This window comes from Pleurodeles waltl, chromosome 4_2 (assembly GCF_031143425.1).
Source record: "Pleurodeles waltl isolate 20211129_DDA chromosome 4_2, aPleWal1.hap1.20221129, whole genome shotgun sequence".
NCBI lineage: Eukaryota > Metazoa > Chordata > Amphibia > Caudata > Salamandridae > Pleurodeles > Pleurodeles waltl.
The window spans coordinates 281,942,302-281,962,690 of NC_090443.1; the positions used below are offsets into that span (position 1 = coordinate 281,942,302).

Sequence of the window (20,389 nt, forward strand, 5' to 3'; positions counted from 1 at the left end):
ATGGGATGACCATGGGTGTATGGTTCTGGCGACCGTAGGCCTCCAAATGAGGGCTGGAAGCTGGACAATGCAGCGCAAATTCCAATACGGTGAAAATAAGTGGTATATTGGTATACCATATAGAGACAGCCACAAGTATATGAATGAAAATAATCACAAAGGGTAATTTCCCAGTGTAGAATGGCCATCAACAAGGTCTGTCTTTTAAGTGCAGATGGCATTTTGACCCTTTTTAGGATACCAGGGTCTCATCAGGACATATAAAAACCTGGGAGACTAATGTAAAAGTGAAATTCGTAAGGATATGAAAAATTAAAGATAATCAAAATGAAACTTAGTAATTGTATGGGGTACTTACTGGTTGCCAAAATGAATTTGGTCTAATAACACAGTATCCGTCTACTCTTGCTGCACGCTTTGAGGGGTCCTGGGAGGTGACTTATGGGGAGACTGAGTGGCATCAAGTTGAAAGCCACCTTCAACTTTAAAGATGCCAGTGTGGCTCAGTCAAAAGTATATATATGTATGTGCTGCTTACCCAAGTATAATAGAAACACCAAAGCCACCAATGTGCTTAATGATTGTTAACAGAATGAGGATAGTCACTAGATGACTGTGGCAATGCTAGAGGCCAAAGAAATAATAAACAAAATACAAAAAAGGACAATGCAGTAAAGAGTTAAGAAACACTATGGCTTACCTGCGAGTGTATGATACTGGTAGACGGAGGCCTCCAAATGGGGGCTGGAAGCTTGATAGTGCAGCACAAATTTTGGCAGGCTCCTGATCGGGAATACATTGTAAGGATAACAAAGAGGATTCTGACTGCTCATCTCCCTAAAAAAGGGCACGGCAGGACCTGGTTGACGCTGCATTCCACAGACAGGAGGCAAACCAGTGGGCGTGGTGTGGCCATTGGACTGAAGCAGACGCTACAAAATGTGCAGGCTGCGATCTTTAATGAAACCAACTGACCATGCAAAGAAAGGGCCTAATGAAGGCAAGAGTACAAAAATGCAACAAGGTACATAATTGATTTGAAAAAAATAAAAGATAAAAATGACAATTGTGAGAGGAAAATACAATGAGAGGCTGTAAAAAGGCAGGCGGATACGAACACCTACTGGGCATGTATCGAGATGGGGGTGAGCAGTAGGTAGTGCCACCACAGAGCTGAAATGCAGGTACTTTCAGCTGGGATAAGGCCAAATAATACGCCATACTTTAAAAAATAAACTATACTCAAGCGATAACCCCTGGTTAAAGCAACAGTCGATCTGATTAAAAAGCCACTGGATAGGGCTACAATGAGATGGCAATACCTCTCTACGCTAACATGAGAACCAAGTATGAGGAGGAAGTAATGAAATAGAACGAGCAAAGAGTAGTGAGAGTGACTTAATGTTGGCCTCCAACAATGACAGGATGGCCAACACGATGACCATATAATAGTATGAATAACACTTCTAAGATAACATGACATGTAAAGCCAGGAGAGAAAACATGAAAACGAACCGAAAAAAGGCAAAACACCTCATTGATAATAACACAAGATTGTAAGCTCACAAATTACTATGTTAAAAAAAGAAATACTATTTTTTTTAAATTATACAATAGGTACAAAAAATATATTTTTGTTGTGAAAACCAACAGAGGACAGTCGAGTTCTAAAGTTTAAAAAAAATTGTACGTCCCATTTAAGGCTAGTTCTGTGCCTTCAGCTGGTTATTGATTTCATGATAAAGACATATATTAGCAAGGAGATGACCAGACACAGTCTCAACATGAAACAGTGAAAAGTCCCAGAGAATTCCGTTCATAAGGGCAATGAATTTCTGCCACTCTTCCATGGTATTGAGTCCATTTCTTATTGTCGATCCATTTACATTCAAGCTTTTGTAGGGTGTATGAAACATCACCTCTCCTTGGTGATGGTAATGCCTTCTCTATCTCCTTCCATCTCATGTAATCCACTGAGTCATGTTGTTCCAGAAAGTGTTGTACCAGGGGGGCTGTTTCTACAGCACATCTGTTGCGGCTCCTTTGTTGAATGATTCTGACTTGTTGAGATGTTTGACCTATGTACATATCAGATTGCACGGACACCATTGTGATGATTTTTGTGTTCATAGTGTACTGGCAGGACACACAATTACAACGTTTATAGTGGTCCATGATAGGGTTATGGCCCATCAAAGATAGGACTTTATGGTCTGCATTAGGAACATTGGTGTTGGCATGTACCAAGTGTTCTCTGATATTTTTGCCTTTCTTGTAGGAAAAGGTGGGGAGCTCAGGAAGAGTCCACTGTTTTGAGAACGGACCAATGTTCTTGGTGATCTTAACTATCTTATTCGTTTCTGACTATTAAGTAGTAACACAAACAATTTTGTACAATTTGGGTTTGTCCCTGGTCTGTAAAATATCTTCTCTAGGGTTAAAACATGCCCTTTTCATTGAGCTTCGAATAGGTGTGTGGGATAGCCCCTGCCTCGTACTGTGGCACTTAGAATGGTCCCTTCTTTAAAGAAGACTTCTTTGAGTGTGGCATTCCTCCGAAGTTTAATAAATTACCCGAATGTTAGGCCATCCTTAAGAGCCTGTGGGTGAAACCTTTTTTATTGTAGCAATGAATTGCGTTCAGTGAGTTTTCGATACAGGTAGACAATGAGATGGCTATCATTCTCAATTTAAAGGTCCCAAAAAGGTAGGCTGTGACGGTCAGTATTGTGTGTGTGAATTTCCAGTGAGGCTGGCAGCTATTGAGGTACTGTATGAACCTTGTCAGCGACTCTTCCAAGCCTCTCCAGAGCATCAAAATATCATCAGTGTACAGTTTCCAGCAACAAATGTTGCTGAGGTACGGGTTGAGGTCTGTGTTGATGAAGTCATGTTCAAATTGCCCAACATAGAGGTTTACCAAGTTTGAAATCTGATTTCAGTTTAATATGTGAGTGCCTCTCAGGCCATGTGGTGTTGTATGGGGTAAAGGACCTGATCTGAGAGTGTTAGTGGGGGATATAAATGAAGATGCAGGTTTCAGCTGTGATGCTGATGTGGGAGGGAATGTCCTTCTCATAAAAAAATTACTCAGACTTATCCTCCTAAAAAATCTATGTAATTCTGATTGGAGTTAGAAAAAAATTGTACTCTGTTATGACAAAGGATAAATGTTTGCTTAATAGGGAAATTTCATCTTATTTCAATCTATAGTTTGACAAATTGAATATCGGAATCAGCTGTGTTATTGGTGAAGTGTTGGGTTAGGAAAGGGTAATGTCAGGACTAGTACCAGTGAAGTCACTGCTTCTGTTCAAAATGGCTTGATTCATTGCCACTCTGGCCCCATTTGTAGAACGTCTGCGGGTCTGGCGGTCCCCCAAGAACTGGTACCATGGTCTTCCTCGATTCCCTTTGTTTTCTTTGCCCCTTTGTTGTTTCCCTAAAAAAGAATTGGGAGTTTAATTACTTTACCTCCCATGGATCTTCAGAGCTGTAGATGCCTGCAGATGATTCTGAGAAAGTGATCAACTCTGGTCATGTATCTGCCCCAAGTGATAGTCCTGATCAGGAGCCCGCCTAAATTCGTGTTGCATTGTCCAGCTTCCAGCCACCATTTGGAGGCCTGTGGCCGCTAATAGCATACACTCAAGGGTAAGCTGTAGCGTTTATTGACACTTTACTGCATTATCCTTATTCTATTAGTTAAGCATTGTCTCACATTGTCATGACTTTCTTTATATTTTATATTTCTTACTCCTTTTGGCCTCCATCATTGCCACAGTCATCTTGTGAGTATCCTCCTTCTGTTCACCAATCAGTTCAGTTCATAATCTTTATTCGGCTACACCAAAAGTAAGCCATAAAAGCGCATGATAAAATACAATAAAACAGTAGGACATGAGTCAGTAAGCTCATAAAAAGATTGGAAATTAAAGTTTAAAATTTTAAATCATAAAATAGATGAAATACGATTGATACTTTAAACAAATATTAAGGTGCAGTAAGATTTTTCCTAACATGAATTGCTTTTAGGAGATAATTTGCCACCCTGTAGCATACATCCGGGGAGTCTAAGGCTTACGAGTTCCAGTGCATCCTGACAAGTTCTTATATTAAGTACATTAAACTGTGGCAAAGCCTCTAGCATTGCCACAGTTATCCACTGACTATCCTCCTTCTGTTCACCAATCATTAAGCACATTGGTGGTTCTGGTGTTTCTATTATACTTGGACAAGCGGCACATACATATAAATACATTTGAATGAGCCACATTAGCATCTCTATTGCCTTTCCTTTCAGCTTGAAGCCGCCCCCTACCCCCACAGGTCACCTCCTGGGACCCCCTCAAAGCAGCCGGCAAGAATAGACTGATACTAAGTTGTACTTACACCAAATTCATTTTGGCAACCAGTGCGTACTCCATACATTTACTGAGTTTAATTTTGATTTTTGATTTTTCATATACATATTAATTTTTACTGAGTTTAATTTTTATTTTTGATTTTTCATATACATATTAATTGCACTTTTACATTAGTCCCCCTGGCTATTATATGTCCTACTGAAAGCCTGGTATCCTAAAAAGGGTTGAAACTCCATCAATTCTAGAAAAGTCAGACCTTTCGTGATGGTCATTCTACACTGGAAAATTATGTAATTAGTTCCATTCAAATACTTGTAGCTGTCTTTATGTTTTATACCAGTTATTTTCACAGTATTGGAATTCACGCTGTACGCTCCAGCTTCCAGACCCCATTGGGAGGCCTGCGGCCGTCAGTATCATACACTCAGTCATTCCATGAGTATCTTTCTTGTGTTCACTAATCATTAAGCACATCGGTGGCTTTGTTGTTACTATTCTACTTGGGTCACTTCCCAGGACCCCTCAAAGCTGCCCGCGAGAGTAGACTGATACTACATTGTACTTAAACCAACTTCATTTTGGCTACCATTCCCCAAGTTATTATATGTCTTGATGAGACCCTGATATCCTAAAAAGAATCGAAACGCATCAACACTAAAAAAGACAGACCTCTATGATGGTCATTCTACATTGAGAAGTTACCCTGTGTAAGCATTTGCATTCAAATACTTGAGGCTGTCTTTATATTTTATATCAGCACTCCAGTTATTTTTAGAGTATTGCACACCGTTTTTCTTGCCTTGGTTTTGGTTTGCTTCACTTGTGGTGTCCTACCCACCATCTCACTATTCACCAGTCGTGATTTTTTTGGTTTCAAGTGCATTTTTTGAATTTATGAATAGAAATGTTTTCATTGCTTACTGAATAAATGTATAGGTTGCTTTGTAAACATTATTATTATTGTAGATAAATGTCTGACAGAATATGTACTGTCTCAATGGAAATGTTCTATTGCTGATTGATTCTATACGGGGCTTTCTGCTTTATCATATGTATATTACAAAATTAGCTTCATGTGAACGGTTGTCTTATGCTTTGACGTGCTTACACATTGATAATAAGTCTTACAAGTGTGTACATCCTTGTAAAAGAAGCTGCATAAAACAAAGAGGGCTTCAAGGTGTAGAACTTATGCAGCGTCTTTACTGGTAGGAATATGTTAAGAGTGCATAGCTGGATGAGCACAAAGTCAAGATTTAAAACTGTATGCAGTGCTTGGTGTGGCCTGTACTAAATATGTATTTAATTTATCACTACTACAAAATCTTTTGTTTGCCCTACAATAACAACAGATTGGGAAAAAACAATAAGGTTCTAAATCCTTGCCTTGCAGTTTGCAAGCTGTTTCATAGCTCAGTGTGCTGAAATAGAATGACTGTACTTTATTAATTGAAAGTCATAAAAGGAACTGTGTCAAAAGCAGTAATCCCACTTACCTATCTTCTTAAAATGTCATGTTACACAAAATGCTTTCCCGAAACAGCATTAATCAGCCATGATACTTTGAGTGAAAACTGATTAGAGAAAACACAGATCTCTTCAGCAAGTGCATTAACCATAAGAGTTATCTTACTATTAATATTATTCCATGAGATTTACGGAGCACAAAAAGCTGTCTGCAGCAGGTGCCTTAACTCCATAAGATATTTTAAAATGCAGGCTTTGCAGGGGTGTGGAATTTAATAAAATATCTACTTGTCCATGGGACAGGCTGCTTCATAAAGCTGCTTGACTTGTAAAACCAACAAAAAAATCCATTGTCCCTTCGGTGCCATGTAGTGCAGCAACAAATTAGGGCAGCAATCTAATTATATAAGAGCTCTGATATTAGTCTCTCTGATTATGCTATAATTGGGCTTGAATACCAGCAATTTCCATAGTTTGCCACCTTTCTGCAGATCTACATATTGGTGCTGGTGGTAGCGGTAAGCAAAAGTTCAAGGGTTTTAATGCCCTTTTGAGTCTGTGCAAACCTACTAACTTGCATGTGTTAAGTGTTTTCGCCAGCTCTTCTCTAATCTTTTCCCATACTCAGAAAAATTGGAAATTTACTCCCGACAACGGCAGAAATAAAAACTTCCTCCAGCGTTGGGGGGGAAAAAAAAGTGGTTGGAGGAAAAGTGACTTGTAAACATTCAACAGATTTTTGACGGAGCAAATCTACACATGCCTATTTGCTCGTGCCAAAATACAGTTCATAAATATTTATTTTCTAGGAGTATGATTTCCTGGTCTACTTCTGTAAATTCTTGTGAATTCATGAAATACTGAAATCTGCATTAATGCAACAACATATACCATGAGTGCACTTTTGTAACTTTCTTTAATAATTGGGCCCCTAATTAGGTCTGGCATTAACCAAGACCTTTTGTTTTTAGGTCGAACAGAGCAGTGCACAAGCACTAAACTTCACCATATGTTGTAATTTATTCTGAGGGCTTTAACCACACCCATCACTTTCATTCGTTCCTGGGCCTGCCTTACAAAAATCCCTTGATGTGTTGGTAAATGCTTTACGTTTGTCCCGCCTTGAGGCTGTTTTGTTACCGCCTTGGAGACTGACCCTGTTACCTGGATTGTTGCACGATAAGCCAAATAGTTTTGCGTCGGTGCACTATTTTTTCTTGTGCCTCGTTGCGTCACTCATGGCGGTATGTTGCTTCTTCGTCTTCCTTGGTTGCGGGCATCTTCCTGTTTCTTTGCGATGTCTGCAGGTTTTTTTTACATTTATTTTGTTTTGCAGTTTAATGTAGCGCAAACTTGACACGAAGGTATTGGAGCGCTTTATTCTTTTTGCAGTTTTATATAGCGCAAACTCAATACAAAGGTATAACAATGCTTTACATGAGCACTGGTTACATTACACATGAACATATTCATTTTTGTTAGCAAGGAGAGATTAAATGATTTGCCCAGAATCACAGAATGTTGAGCCGACGCTTAGACTCAAACCGTGTTGCTCAGCTCCAAAGTTGACAGCTCTGGCCCTTACGCCACATTCTCTCTGCTGGGGTTCTTTGTCTGATGCATGTTGGGGCAGTCAGGGGATAAATTGGGTTTGTCTTTATATAGCACTTGGTAATACAGGTTCTGCCATTTCATAGTGCTGCAAAGCAGGTGCCATTCTTAACAAAATCGCTATAATTAATTTGCAGTTAAGCTGCCTCTTCTGTTATTCTCTTTATATACAGTGAGGGCCGTATTTATACTTTTTGACGCAAAACTGCGCTAACGCAGTTTTGCGTCAAAAAGTTTTGCGCCGGCTAACGCCATTCTGAAGCGCCATGCGGGCGCCGTATTTATTGAATGGCGTTAGCCGGCGCAAGCAGACCGGCGCTGCCTGGTGTGCGCGAGAAAAACCACGTACACCAGGCAGCGCCGGCGTAGGGGGAAAATGGCGCATGGGCGTCTTAAAATGGGGCAAGTCAGGTTACGTCGAAAAAATCATCGTAACCCGACTTGCGCCATTTATTTTCGACGCCCATCCCCCATCAACATGACTCCTATCATTGTAAAGATAGGAGTCATGCCCCCTTGCCCAATGGCCATGCCCAGGGGACTTCTGTCCCCTGGGCATGGTCATTGGGCATAGTGGCATGTAGGGGGGCACAAATCAGGCCCCCCTATGCCACAAAAAAAAAAAAAAAAAATACTTACCTGAACTTACCTTAATGTCCATGGGATGGGTCCCTCCGTCCTTGGGTGTCCTCCTGGGGTGGGCAAGGGTGGCAGGGGGGGTCCCTGGGGGCAGGGGAGGGCACTCTGGGCTCATTTTGAGCCCACTTGTCCCTTAACGCCATCCCTGACCCAGGCGTTAAAAAGCGGCGCAAATGCGCCGTTTTTGGCCACGCCCACTCCCGGGCGTCATTTTTGCCCGGGAGTATAAATACCACGTAAAGGCCTGGGAGTCATTTTTTAAGACGGGAACGCCTCCCTTGCATATCATTAACGCAAGGAAGGGGTTCACGCTAAAAAATGACGCACATTCCGGGAACTTTGGCGCTAGACGCGTCTAGCGCCAAAGTATAAATATGGCGTTAGTTTTGCGTCGAATTTGCGTCGAAAAAAACGACGCAAATTCGGCGCAACCAGAGTATAAATATGCCCCTGAATGTTTTTAAACGTTAGGCTAGTATTGCCAGTGTAGAGGAATAATTCCTTTAAAAGCTTAACACACAGAAATATATGGCTGCCCCCTTTTCTTTGCAGGGTTGTAATCTGAGACATTCTCATTCTATCAAGACCTCTGCAGTGGGGTGCATTAACCAACTAACTTGAGTTGCACTTAACATTAGGCGATAGCACGTGATCCTGATAACCTCCAGAGGATCACCAACCAAGCACATAGGTTAGCTCTAGGCAAGAAGATGGCAAAAGGTGTTTAAAATTAGGTTATTAAAAGGTTATTAAAATTATATTTCTCTCTCACTGTGAGTGATAGCAGCCTGTTCATTAACAAGGAGCATATCAGCACACAAAGTAGTTTTGTTCCGTGCCAGGGATTACTGCGACAATGTGTGTTTTTGCTTTGTGCCAATGTTTGTTACAATGGTGAGAGCCTGACAGCTCCTGCAACAATAACTTTTTCTAAAAGCCATGTCAAAACAAGACACGCATTGACAAAACCATAAGCAGGGCTACTGAAATTACGTGGCAGGATAGAGTCAAATTATGCTGCATAATGCAACATAATGTCATCATTTTTAAATTTGGTAACGCTCTGTGCATTGGCTGCACCTTAGTAGTATAGTAGTTTAACTCCCGACTAAAACAATAAGCAAGACGAAAGGCGACCAATCCAGCTTTAGAAAGAAAGGGCCTTCCCCTGAGTGGCAATACATGTCTTAGCATTTTTAGTCTTTTGAAGCGTTTGAGCTAGAAACAATTTTTGTTGTTGAAATCTGCACATTATGCGGCAGATGATGGATTATGTGGCAAAGGTGGCAAATCAATAATTATGCGAAAATCACCACAGCCGCATAATCGTATAATTCCAGTGGCTCTGTCCATAAGACTGACCACCAATGTTGGATCCTTGGCTTTGCCAATGCTGGTTTATCTTCATGTTTCCCATAATCTTGTTGAAACTGGTTACACTGATTTTCCATTATGAATATTCTTTGGAATTACTGCCATGCATCAACATGTTTTGCTACATAATTCTGCAAAGAAATGTATAGTTCAGTAAGTTTGCACAACATTTTTTTCAGGAAAACTTTATTTTGAAAGCAAGAATTATCAAGCTTGCTTTCAAGCGTCTATAAGTATTTGCATCTAATTAGAGACCATCCTGGGAGCATTATATGTACCTCCATATTGCTAAACTTTTAAAACATGTGAGTACACATTATTTTACTGAAACCTCTGGCATTAGTGCAGGCCGAGCTTACAACATTTATTTACAGCACTCGCCCTAATAATAAAGGCTTTACATTAATGAACCTTAACTACAAGTTCAAACAGCATTAACATATGGGCACAAATATTACATCAACTGCAGACCGTTCCCTTCCCTGCTTCATAATGTAAAGTGGCAGCCAAAGGGTTTGTGCTGCAGGGGGTTGTTGGGCCTACTTGTCCCAAGGACAAAATGGGCATGAAAATTAGTTGTCCTTGACGCCAAACAGTTTGGCCTGGGTGTCGGTCTATAAGGATTCCACAGCCCTGCTTTGTAATCAAGCCAGAACAGATTCACTGTGATGTTTCGCCTTGCTGCCTATTACTTTGTGGGAGTGTTTTTTTTTTGTTTTTTTTTTAATAAACAAATGCATAAATTGACTGTCAGACTGCTTCATGTCTCCGGCCCCTGTTATTCCACTCCTTTTTTTGCAGTGGTGGCCAGCGCACATCTCATAGGGAGGGGCAGGCAGGCAGGGGCGGGGCAGGGGGAAAACAAAAACAAAAAAAGCGTAACTTTTCCTGCCCCCGCCGCCTCGCTCCTCTTCCCTCGATGATGTTGGTGTCTCAGCAGTCTCTGGGATACCAGCACAGGCAGCCTATGCAGTCCTGGTGCTGCGTACATGCTATACTTAGCATGACAACAGCACCAGGATTGGTCTGAGCAGCTTGTTCTGCCGCTCAGACACTGCATGTGCAGTTTCTCCAACCCAGCTGTGCATGCAGCCGGGTTGGAGAAACCTAAGGGTGCATATCAGTTTGGCCTGCCTGAGACAACTGGCCAAACCGACATGCTCACTTAGTGCACTCAGTGACTCCACTCCCCCTCGTCATATGGCCCAGGAGTGCCCCTCCCTGCACTTGCTGGATCTTATCCAGGGGGCGACACTCTTTCGCCATTGGACAAGAGCTGCCCCTGCATTTTTCTTGCCACACTTCGACCACCAATTCATGGGTTGCAGAGTAAACAACTTTCCACTCCAGTCCTGCTTTTCTCACACCCCTCTCCATCTCACACAAAAAGGTGAGTAATGGTGTCCCCAGTTGACCTTGTGTGGTGCTGCCATTTATGGAGGGAGGCTGTCCAGTCTGCAGAATATGCCACAAAAAGCTCGTTTATCCTACCCACCCCCTCTACCTCCGGTTTCAATTCCCCTTCCCTCTAGATTAGATGCTTGTGAATTTGGACAGAATACTGTGAGGCTGCTGAACTTTTTTTGCTTGCTCCAATGCGTTATTGTGGGCTTGCTTGAGTGTGCGTGCATTTTTTTTTGTTTGTTTTGTTTTTTTAACATTTTTGTGACTCATGTTTTCCCTGTGCAGAATTTGGCAGAAACCACCAGTTGCTGTTGAACCTCGCAGTGGGAACACATCGCTCCCAGAGACGCTGCAGCACCAGGAATCAAGCACCACCGAGACCCAGAGCCCGTAGCACTGCACCAGACGGTGTCCAGTGATCGATAACCCGTCTTTGCTACCTAGCAATGGCTACAAAGTTCCGACCAAAAAGCCTGGCTGCATGCCAGGAGTCGCATGTGGCCCTTTGGAGCCCGCTGGGCCCAATCCAGCTATCCGGCTGCACTGCCGGAGTCCACGAGGTAAAACTGCAGGCTGATGCTGCACCCGAGCCGGTGAGGGATGCCAGCCCTTTAGAGTGCAAGGTTCAGGCGAGTCCCGGGGAGGTGCCAGAGCCCCTGAAGCTGTGCACAGCATGGCTGGTGGCCTACTTCTCAGATCCCGGGAAGGTTGTTGAACTCCCGATGCCTCCATTCCACCACCCAGTTTTCGAGAAGAACTCCTTCACCCGCCATGTGTTACTGACCCTGTCCAGCCAGGTGAAGTTCGGCGACTCAGTCTCCTACAAGCAGCTGGCCTGCCTAGCGGGCAACGAGAAGGCAGCGCGGGCTGTAGGCGGCGCCATGCGGAGCAATCCTGCTCCCCTCCTCATCCCGTGCCACCGCGTGGTCTGCAGCAATGGAGAGCTTGGTCCCTATATGGGCGGAAAGGGAAACCACCTCAAGGAGTGGCTGCTCGGCCGTGAGAGGCTTCTGCGGGCAGAGGTGCCAAGCAACAAAGTGCCAGGCATGCAGCGGGCTTGATACAGAAAATCTCAACACAAGAAGAGAGAAATACACCATCACGGTGCCCTCGCAGTGGGAGAACAGATCCCAGCGACCACCGCAGAAAATGTCTGTAGAACTTGTTGCGCACAATTTAACAGCTTTGCATTTCTTCTCCCTCCTGTTGTTTTGTTCACTTGTTAAATAAATGATGTAAAATATTGTTGTGATGGAACGTGAAAGCGGCCGTTTGTTATGCAACAATAAGAAATACCAGTGAAGCCTTCGGGACATACAGGCGTGACACTCTTATTGGTGTAAAAGGTCATTTATTAGAACAGGTTTTAAACATCATTACTCAAAACTTAACTATATTTCCTTTAACAAACTTTAACTTAAACACTTCCTTTTCCTTTATTTCCTCCTTAAAATATCTCCCTTCAATTTCCCTACGTATCTACTCCCCTATTCTTCCCATGCCTTCCCTGCCTGTAGCCTACCCCTCCCCGCTCTGATCCTTCAAATCCTTGTTTTTCCCCCTGGAAGGGTGGACAAGCCCGCACCTGGCTCTCCACCCTCCCCCATCTCCTGCCATCCCTTCGAATTCACCTGTCCTAAATGACTATTAACCGCCCCTACTTACCCCTTCCTGCCTACCTACGATCTCCTCCTTCTGTCTTCCTAAGCTGGGTGGGTGGGTGGTCCGAAATAAAACTCCTTCCTACCTAGCGTCGGCGCGGTGAAGAGGCCGACCCCACCCTCCACCCCCCTTATATCCCCTACCTAAAACCCACCCCCACCTACCTCTCTACCAATGAGGCGCCTTGCGCGCCACTTCCCTTCCCGAAAATGCCCGCGGAGAGACTAGACTGCGTCTCTCCCTCTCCGCGGGCCCCTCCATCGGGACATACAGGCGTGACACTCTTGTTGGTGTAAAAGGTAATTTATTAGAACAGGTTTTAAACATCATTACTCAAAACTTAACTATATTTCCTTTAACAAACTTTAACTTAAACAATTCCTTTTCCTTTATTTCCTCCTTAAAATATCTCCCTTCAATTTCCCTACATATCTACTCCCCTATTCTTCCCATGCCTTCCCTGCCTGTAGCCTACCCCTCCCCGCTCTGATCCTTCAAATCCTTGTTTTTCCCCCTGGAAGGGTGGACAAGCCCGCACCTGGCTCTCCACCCTCCCCCATCTCCTGCCAACCAGAGAAACCGGTGAGGCGTTTCGCTGCCCCACCCTCTCTTATTCCTTGGTACACAAATTTGTACCCCATGCGCTTTCTAACATCAATCTCAATTCTGCAATATAATACACATTGCCCAGTTGTGATAAATGTACCCCATCATCACGAAACAACTCTTTTTCTTGTTCTTTTATGTCCCCGTGTCTCAGCACTTTGATTCCCTGGGCCCAGCAGAAAACCCTCATAGCTCTGTTCAATTTTTTCCGAGCCCGCTCTATGGCTCTGTGATTGATAGCCCCTCTCCAGGCCCTTCTTGGCACAAATTCCGTCCAGATCAAGCATGTACCACATAGTTTGTGTTTTAAAAGTTCCAGATCCCTCTGCATCATTTGAATCAAAGTGAGCCTCGATAGTTTCACCAGATCATTCTCCCCCAAATGTATCAATAACAAATCTGGACACCCCCAATGCGGCAAGTTACTCGTGATAAATGGAAGCAGGCTCCCCTACCTCATAACCCTCTTGCCCCACCATCGCACTTCATGGTTTCTGCTGGGCAGTCCCAATGATCTGCCGTACACTTGTTTCTCCGCAAATTTCGCCGCCCAATGTACAAACGAATAGCCGACCAACCATGTCGTCATCTTTCCCTTCTCTGGCCCAGCCACGCAACCTATAAAGAAAAAAACATTGTAACAACTGCCTGGGTATACAAGAAACCCCCCCCCCTATTTTCTTCTTCTGTCTGTACTTTATTCTTCACGGCCTAACATATCTTTCACAGCACCTCGACTTCCATCTCCCTATGGCCTTGATCTTAGCCCAATCCCATCCCAAATGTGCCGCCTCTGTTGCCGCGCCAGTCCTAAAAGAGTGCGTTCCATAATCACCTGCGCGCCGCCCTGTCCTTCCCAGCGCCATTCTCATAACTTGTAAAAGTTGGTAACTCGTTAGCTTCTTTCCCGACGCATGCATGAAAACACCTGATTCACCTGCCCTTGGCCATCTGTCTTTAAAACGAACCCATTCTTCAAACGGGCAAGCTAAAACCACACCCCCCTTTTTCAACCATATCCATTTGCCTTTCCCCAGCTGGTCAGTTTTTGATCGTCTTAACCATATCCCCAACCTGTCTCTATGCACATATACCTCTTTTCTCCTTACCCCGATTTCTTTCCCCACCCCCAACAACTCTGATACTCTAAAAGCGCCAAAAAACATCCACAACATGCATAACCTAAACAAGCCCACCTCGTATTCATCCCTACAACAAACTGGTAACACCTGTAACATTTCTACCAACATTTCAAACGTAATGGGCTCCCTGGCTGGCTTGTCTCCGCTCACTCTAACTCTGCTCCATCCCTTCAGCATTTTGCCCAATAAGTCATTACGCGCTGGATCATAGCCAAAAAACAATTTACCATAAAACGACACACCAGCCAGTTTCCCCCCGATAGTAGCTGGAGATAAACCCTCCCCGATCAAAAACAGCACGAAACTTCTAGTCCTGGCTTCCAGCATAGTCAGGCTTTGTGCCCAGAAATTGCCCCAAAAACGTTCAAAAGATTGAAATTCCAACCATGCCATTCTGTAATTATGCCGCGTAGAGACTGCCAATGACATCTCCACCAGCCCCGTGATCATCATGCCCCCCATTCCCAGATGTCTGCCGGGACCACAGTCTTGTTCCGGTCCGCTCCAGGTGCCAATTCGCGGAAACGCCGCCACTGTGAACAAGATAGTGAGTCTGCAATCTCGTTGTAAATCCCCGGTATATGTGCAGCTTTAAAAATAACATTCAATGACAGGCATAACAACATGAACTGGCGCAACAAGCGCAACACTCTGAGGTCCCTTGCTCTCTGTCTATTGACCAATTCTACCACTGCCATATTGTCTATCTGAAAGACCACTGTCCTGTTTGCTAATTCTTGCCCCCACACTGCCAGTGCAACTAAAAGGGGAAAAAACTCCAAGAACGCAATGCTTCTCCCTTGCTGCATCCACAATGCCGGCCATTTCTCCGCACACCAACTCCCGTCCCAATACAGACCAAAGCCTGACGCTCCTGCTGCGTCTGAAAAAATTTGTATTTGCCATACCGTGTCCGACTCTCCAAAAGACATCGGCACTCCATTGAAATGTCTCAGAAAAATCTCCCACACTCTAATGTCTTCTCGTAACGACAATGATACTCGTATCCTGTGGTGCAGAAGCACAGCACCTGACATGGAAAATCCCAAACGCCTGCAAAAGGTTCTACCTCCCCTAACTACCCTGCACGCAAAATTGAGATAACCTAACAGCCTCTGAGCCGTTCTCAAGTCCATCTTACGCAAAGTGCGCACTTCCTCTAGGCAACCAAGTATTTCCTTCACTTTTGCCGCTGGCGACCAAGTTTTTTGTATCCAGTTCAATGCCCAAAAATGTTAAAATCGGCACTGGGCCTTCTGTTTTTCCGGGGGCCAAAGGCACACCTGCCTGTTGTGTCAGATTTTGGAAAGCGTCCAGGGCCCGCCCACATGCCCCGGATGCCGCTGGCCCTACGAATAAGAAGTCGTCTAGGTAATGCGTCACCCACCTATGGCCACTCGCCCTTACGAAAACCCATTGTAAAAAGGTGCTGAAAGTCTCGAAAAGGGCACATGATATCGAGCAGCCCATGGGCAGCACCCTGTCCACGTATATGTTGCCATCCAGCTGCATGCCCAAGAGGTCAAAATCTGCCGGATGAATAGGGAGCAGTCTAAAAGCTGATTGGATGTCGCATTTTGCCAATTCCGCCATCCTGCCGCATTTCAAAACTAACTTTATCGCATCATCAACTGATGCATAAATTACTTTAGAGTCCTCTTGGGCAATGAAGTCGTTAACCGACGTCCCTTCCGGCCAAGACAAATGATGAATCAACCGGAATTCTCCTTGTGCTTTTTTGGGTACCACTCCCAAGGGGGATATCATAAGTGTCACTTGGCCACCCAGAGAATGGGCCCGCTATTCTTCCTAAAGCTACCTCTTTTGCCAACTTGTCATGCACTATCTGCGGGCGTTCTTTGGCTGACCGCAAATTGTCAGCCCATCTACGTTGCCGGGGGCCTTGGTAACCTATTCTAAAACCTTCTCTAAAACCCCATTTGAGTATACGCGCTTTATCCCTGTCTGGGTATCTATGCAACCATGGTAACAGAAATTCCAGTCTAACTGGTGTAGGCCCCTTTTGGTGCAGGAGTGCCATGCCCCCCTCTCCCTCTAGCAGCCCTCCACTGTTCAGCTGGGCTGGACAATGAGAAACATTGGGTGACTGGATGACGGCCCCCGCACTTGGAGCAGTCGTGCTTGAATCTGCATTGTGCCCTGGAACAAAAACCTTTGTTAAAGTTCCAACAAGCCCCTGCTGTTGTCCCTGTTGCTTTAGTAGTATTGCCCGCCCCTGCCTGGGCGGGGCGAGTTTGAAAGGGCTTATAAGTCACTGGCAGGCCACTCGCAGTGTGAGTGGACGCCGCTGTCTGCGCCGATGCCATCCCCTGCATCCACAATTCGGGATCCACGTCACCCCACGGTTTCTCCGGGTTAACACTCACCCGGGCCCTGAATTCCTCATCATAACTGAGCCATGCAAAACCTCCAAAGTGCATCTGTGCCTTTCTAATTATATCCATGTATTTGAAAAGTGCAATGGCCCTGTCCGGGTATTTCTCGCAGTATATACTGGCGAATATCAAAAAGGCCGATGTCCAGTTATCCATTGTTATCAGCACTCGAGGTCTACGCGCTAGCTCCCATTCCTCCTCCTTGGACCCTTCCTTTGCCTGTATGTCCCTATGCAGCAATTTAAACACGTCCACATATTCATGTTTCCATATTTTGTTTTTTGTTTTTTCCGCCACATGCGAACCCAGAGGCATGGCTAAACCCATGTATGGCAGTCTCTTTCTGAGGCCTCCCCCTTCTTTGTCCTCTACTACCTTTTCTCCCATGTCCTCCTTCCCCGTTGTAGCCGTACCGCTCGTGGCTGTGCCTTCTTTGTCCTTGTTCTCTACCGACTTCTGAATGTCGCTATCACCTGCCTTCTCTAGAACTGACCCGTCACCTACCCCAATGGACCTTTTTGTGTTAGCCTCCTTCATTATACCACTCCCTTCGCCCCACACTGACCACCAGTTCTTACCTCCAGTGGTGTCTGCCAGACTCCTTGGTATTCTTTTTAGGCTTCTGCCTCGCGGCGTAATTTGCCGACCGCCCACGGGGCCTTCCTGCGGGGGTGCCACCTGCAAAACAGACAACGAAGAGGTTGCGCCGCTCTTGCGCCCTCGCCCGCCCCCTTTGGTAACCGCATTCACCTCCCAATCACATATTTCGCCATCCTCCCATTCATCCCCTTCCTCCTCATAGTCCAGTTCCAGTTCGTCCTCTCCTTCCCACTGGCACTTGCGCTGCCCGAAATCTCTAGTATTGTCAGATGTACTTGTACTTGCTTCCCCACCCGCATGGCGCGTGCCATCGGGACGGCGTCCGTGGTCCCTCGGTGTGGAGAAGGCCGCTGCAGACCCCTCCAAAGCTTCGTGCCAACGCGTTTGGGCCGTATTGCGCCCGGTTAGCGTATTCCGTCTCTTGCCAACCTCCGCCGCTGGCATTGCATCCCTTCTGACCCCATGACCGTCTGCGTCACCGGGTTTCACCGCGCCTACTGCCCCTTCGGCCACTCGAGCCTCTTGTCTCTGTTCTCCCCTTGCCTGTGGCACCCATACCCAGGTACCCTCTCCCTGCCCCGGTTGTTGTGGCCCCGCCTGTCCCTTGGCCTCTCTAAACTTTGATGTTAGCTCACTGCGTGCCTGTGCCTCGTCCCTGTCCTTACAGAGCTGCGCCCACCTGGCTTCCGTTTCCGCCACTGCCTTGCGCTGTTCCCTTATTCTAGCCTCTAAGTCCCACGTCTCTGCCTGGTCCCAGGCCACCTGCCTGTGCGGGCTCAGGTCCCCGTTCCCTGCGCTGCCTTGACTTTTCCTCCCTTGGCCTGGCGGGGCGCTGCCTTGGCCCTTCCTGGCCCGCCCCTGTGCCTTCCGGCATATTTACCTCTTTTCTTGACGGGCGCCCCGAAAAAACCCGAGCTGTGGGCCTCCCCCCTGCGGTATGACAAATCTAAAGGGGCAAAGTCCCCGCTGGGCCCCGCTATGGGTTGCTCTGCCTCCTTGTTATGGCTGTCGTCTTTTGCCTCCCCCGCCTTGGGACCCGCGCTACCTGCTGGGCCCGCGCCTACTTGCGCACTGACTGACGCTGCGTCCTGTGAAGCCTGGGTTTCCCCTCCAAACAACAGCGGGCTCTGAGTCCCGTGGGGGGCCTGCTGCGTAATCCCGGCCTGCCCGGGGGCTATCGTCTCGTCCTCTCCTGCCTCTTCAGAGTCCTGTGACTCGCAAGCCGCGATTGCGGCCGCCACCCGCCCCGATGCCGCCCTGCTGGGGCGTGTCATCCCAACCCAGGCCTGATCTAAAACCCCAGGTCTAAGCAAATCCGCCCTCCCTGCCTCGCCTAGCACGCGTAGTGCGGCCCTTACAGCCTCTGCGTCGTGTCCGGTGGCCATGTTGTGGGTAAGTATATATATATTTTTTTTATATATTATATCTATATATATTTTATTTTTATTTATTTTTTACCCAAATATATCAGGCCCACTCTGGTGCGCCCTGTGCTGTCCCTTGCCCTTGGGGGGGGGGGGGGGGGTCAGCTATATTCTATATGCCGCCAGAAATTGTGAGGGCAAAACAAAAAGATATATATATTTTTATTTTTTTGTAAATTTTTATTTTTTTTATAAGGCCCTTCCGTGTGGCCTAGCGCTCGTTAATGGCCCCGGGGGCCCCGCGCGTCGGTGCCGGCAAGGCCTGAACTTGCCTGTTTATGTGCTGCTCCTCCGGTGACCTTTTGAGGCAAAAAAAAACCCCGGGGGCCGCCTCCCGCGAGCGCGCGGCTCCACGTCTGATTGATGTAGAGGGGGTGGGGCCGCCCTTCCCCGATCCCCCGCTGGTGTTCTGCCCAAACGGAGCCGCTCCCCCCTTCAAAAACGGGCCACCCGCACCTTCCGCGGTGCCCTGAATATTAAACAAAACGGGGGGAAATTACAAACGGCCCCGCGAGGTGGGGCGCCTGCTTTATACACAAAAATCTTCCGGCCTGGCCCTGCGGCCTAACTCGCCTGCCCAAAAACTCCTTACCTAACCTCCGAAATAAAACTCCTTCCTACCTAGCGCCGGCACGGTGAAGAGGCCGAACCCACCCTCCACCCCCCTTATATCCCCTACCTAAAACCCCCCCCCACCTACCTCTCTACCAATGAGGCGCCTTGCGCGCCACTTCCCTTCCCGAAAATGCCCGCGGAGAGACTAGACTGCGTCTCTCCCTCTCCGCGGGCCCCTCCATTGTGCCACAAAGATACATATTGTAATAATGGGTTAATGGGACTGATAAATGACCGTCACACACTTATTGTTATTAGTCTTTTGTGGGGTGGTCAAATCGCATCTTGGTTTTGACAAAAAAACAGGATGATAGCCCCTTCTGTAGTCACGTCGCTCGAGCTATGTTAGTGTAAATATATATATTAATAATATATATATTTACCTTCGAGACACGGTCCTTATTGCACCCCGTTTGAGTGCTGTTGGTGTCTATGCGCGGGTGTTTTCCGTTGTTGGTGAGATATGACTAATTGTCCATTTTGGGGATGGGTAGATATGGCACTTTGCATCATTCCTTCCAAGATGAATGGGACCTGTAGTGTTTGGGGGGTCGTTAGAAATTATTTTTGTGAAATTTTGAGCCATTTGCCGAACATAGGGAAAGAAGGTGTGGTGGTCCTCGTTTCTGGGACACTTCAAGGTTTTACACAGCAGCAGAATATTTGCATTTTTTTCTCTAAATTATCCATCTTTCTCATTTTAGTGCGACTGTACACATTCTGTTTGTTGTACACATTCTAGGGAGATTTAAGGATTGTACTGTCGTTCTATGGGGATTGAATGTTATCAATCAGGAAAAACGTGTAAATTCGGGGGAGGGATCTCGGTCACTTTATATATTTCTGGAGAACCAAGAGCAGAGAGCAGGCTCCTTGCCAGAGACTCGTGCTGCCCGACATATCCATTAGGTATTGGAAGCACGCTGTGACGCTTTTGGCGGGAGCTGCTCTTGGCAGTTACGATTAAAGGGTCAGCCCTACATCAGCCATAGTTTACGTTTTAACAATTTTCAATCATATATTGTAAAATAAGTCTGGGACAAGTGTATGCCACTAACATTACTGCCACATTCTTTGCAAGA

General features: G+C 45.9%; 1 protein-coding gene across 3 annotated transcripts in view; it reads left to right on the forward strand.

The window, feature by feature from the left end:
* The window catches only part of MGMT (O-6-methylguanine-DNA methyltransferase), a 65,485-nt gene extending 53,378 nt beyond the window's left edge, over positions 1-12,107 (forward strand). For all 3 annotated transcript variants that reach the window (XM_069231122.1, XM_069231123.1, XM_069231121.1), the window contains exon 2: positions 11,148-12,107. In XM_069231122.1, the coding sequence (XP_069087223.1) occupies positions 11,309-11,923 (615 nt within the window). In that variant the 5' untranslated portion in view covers positions 11,148-11,308 and the 3' untranslated portion in view covers positions 11,924-12,107. The remainder of the gene's footprint in view (positions 1-11,147) is intronic.
* The last annotated feature ends 8,282 nt before the right edge of the window (positions 12,108-20,389 follow it).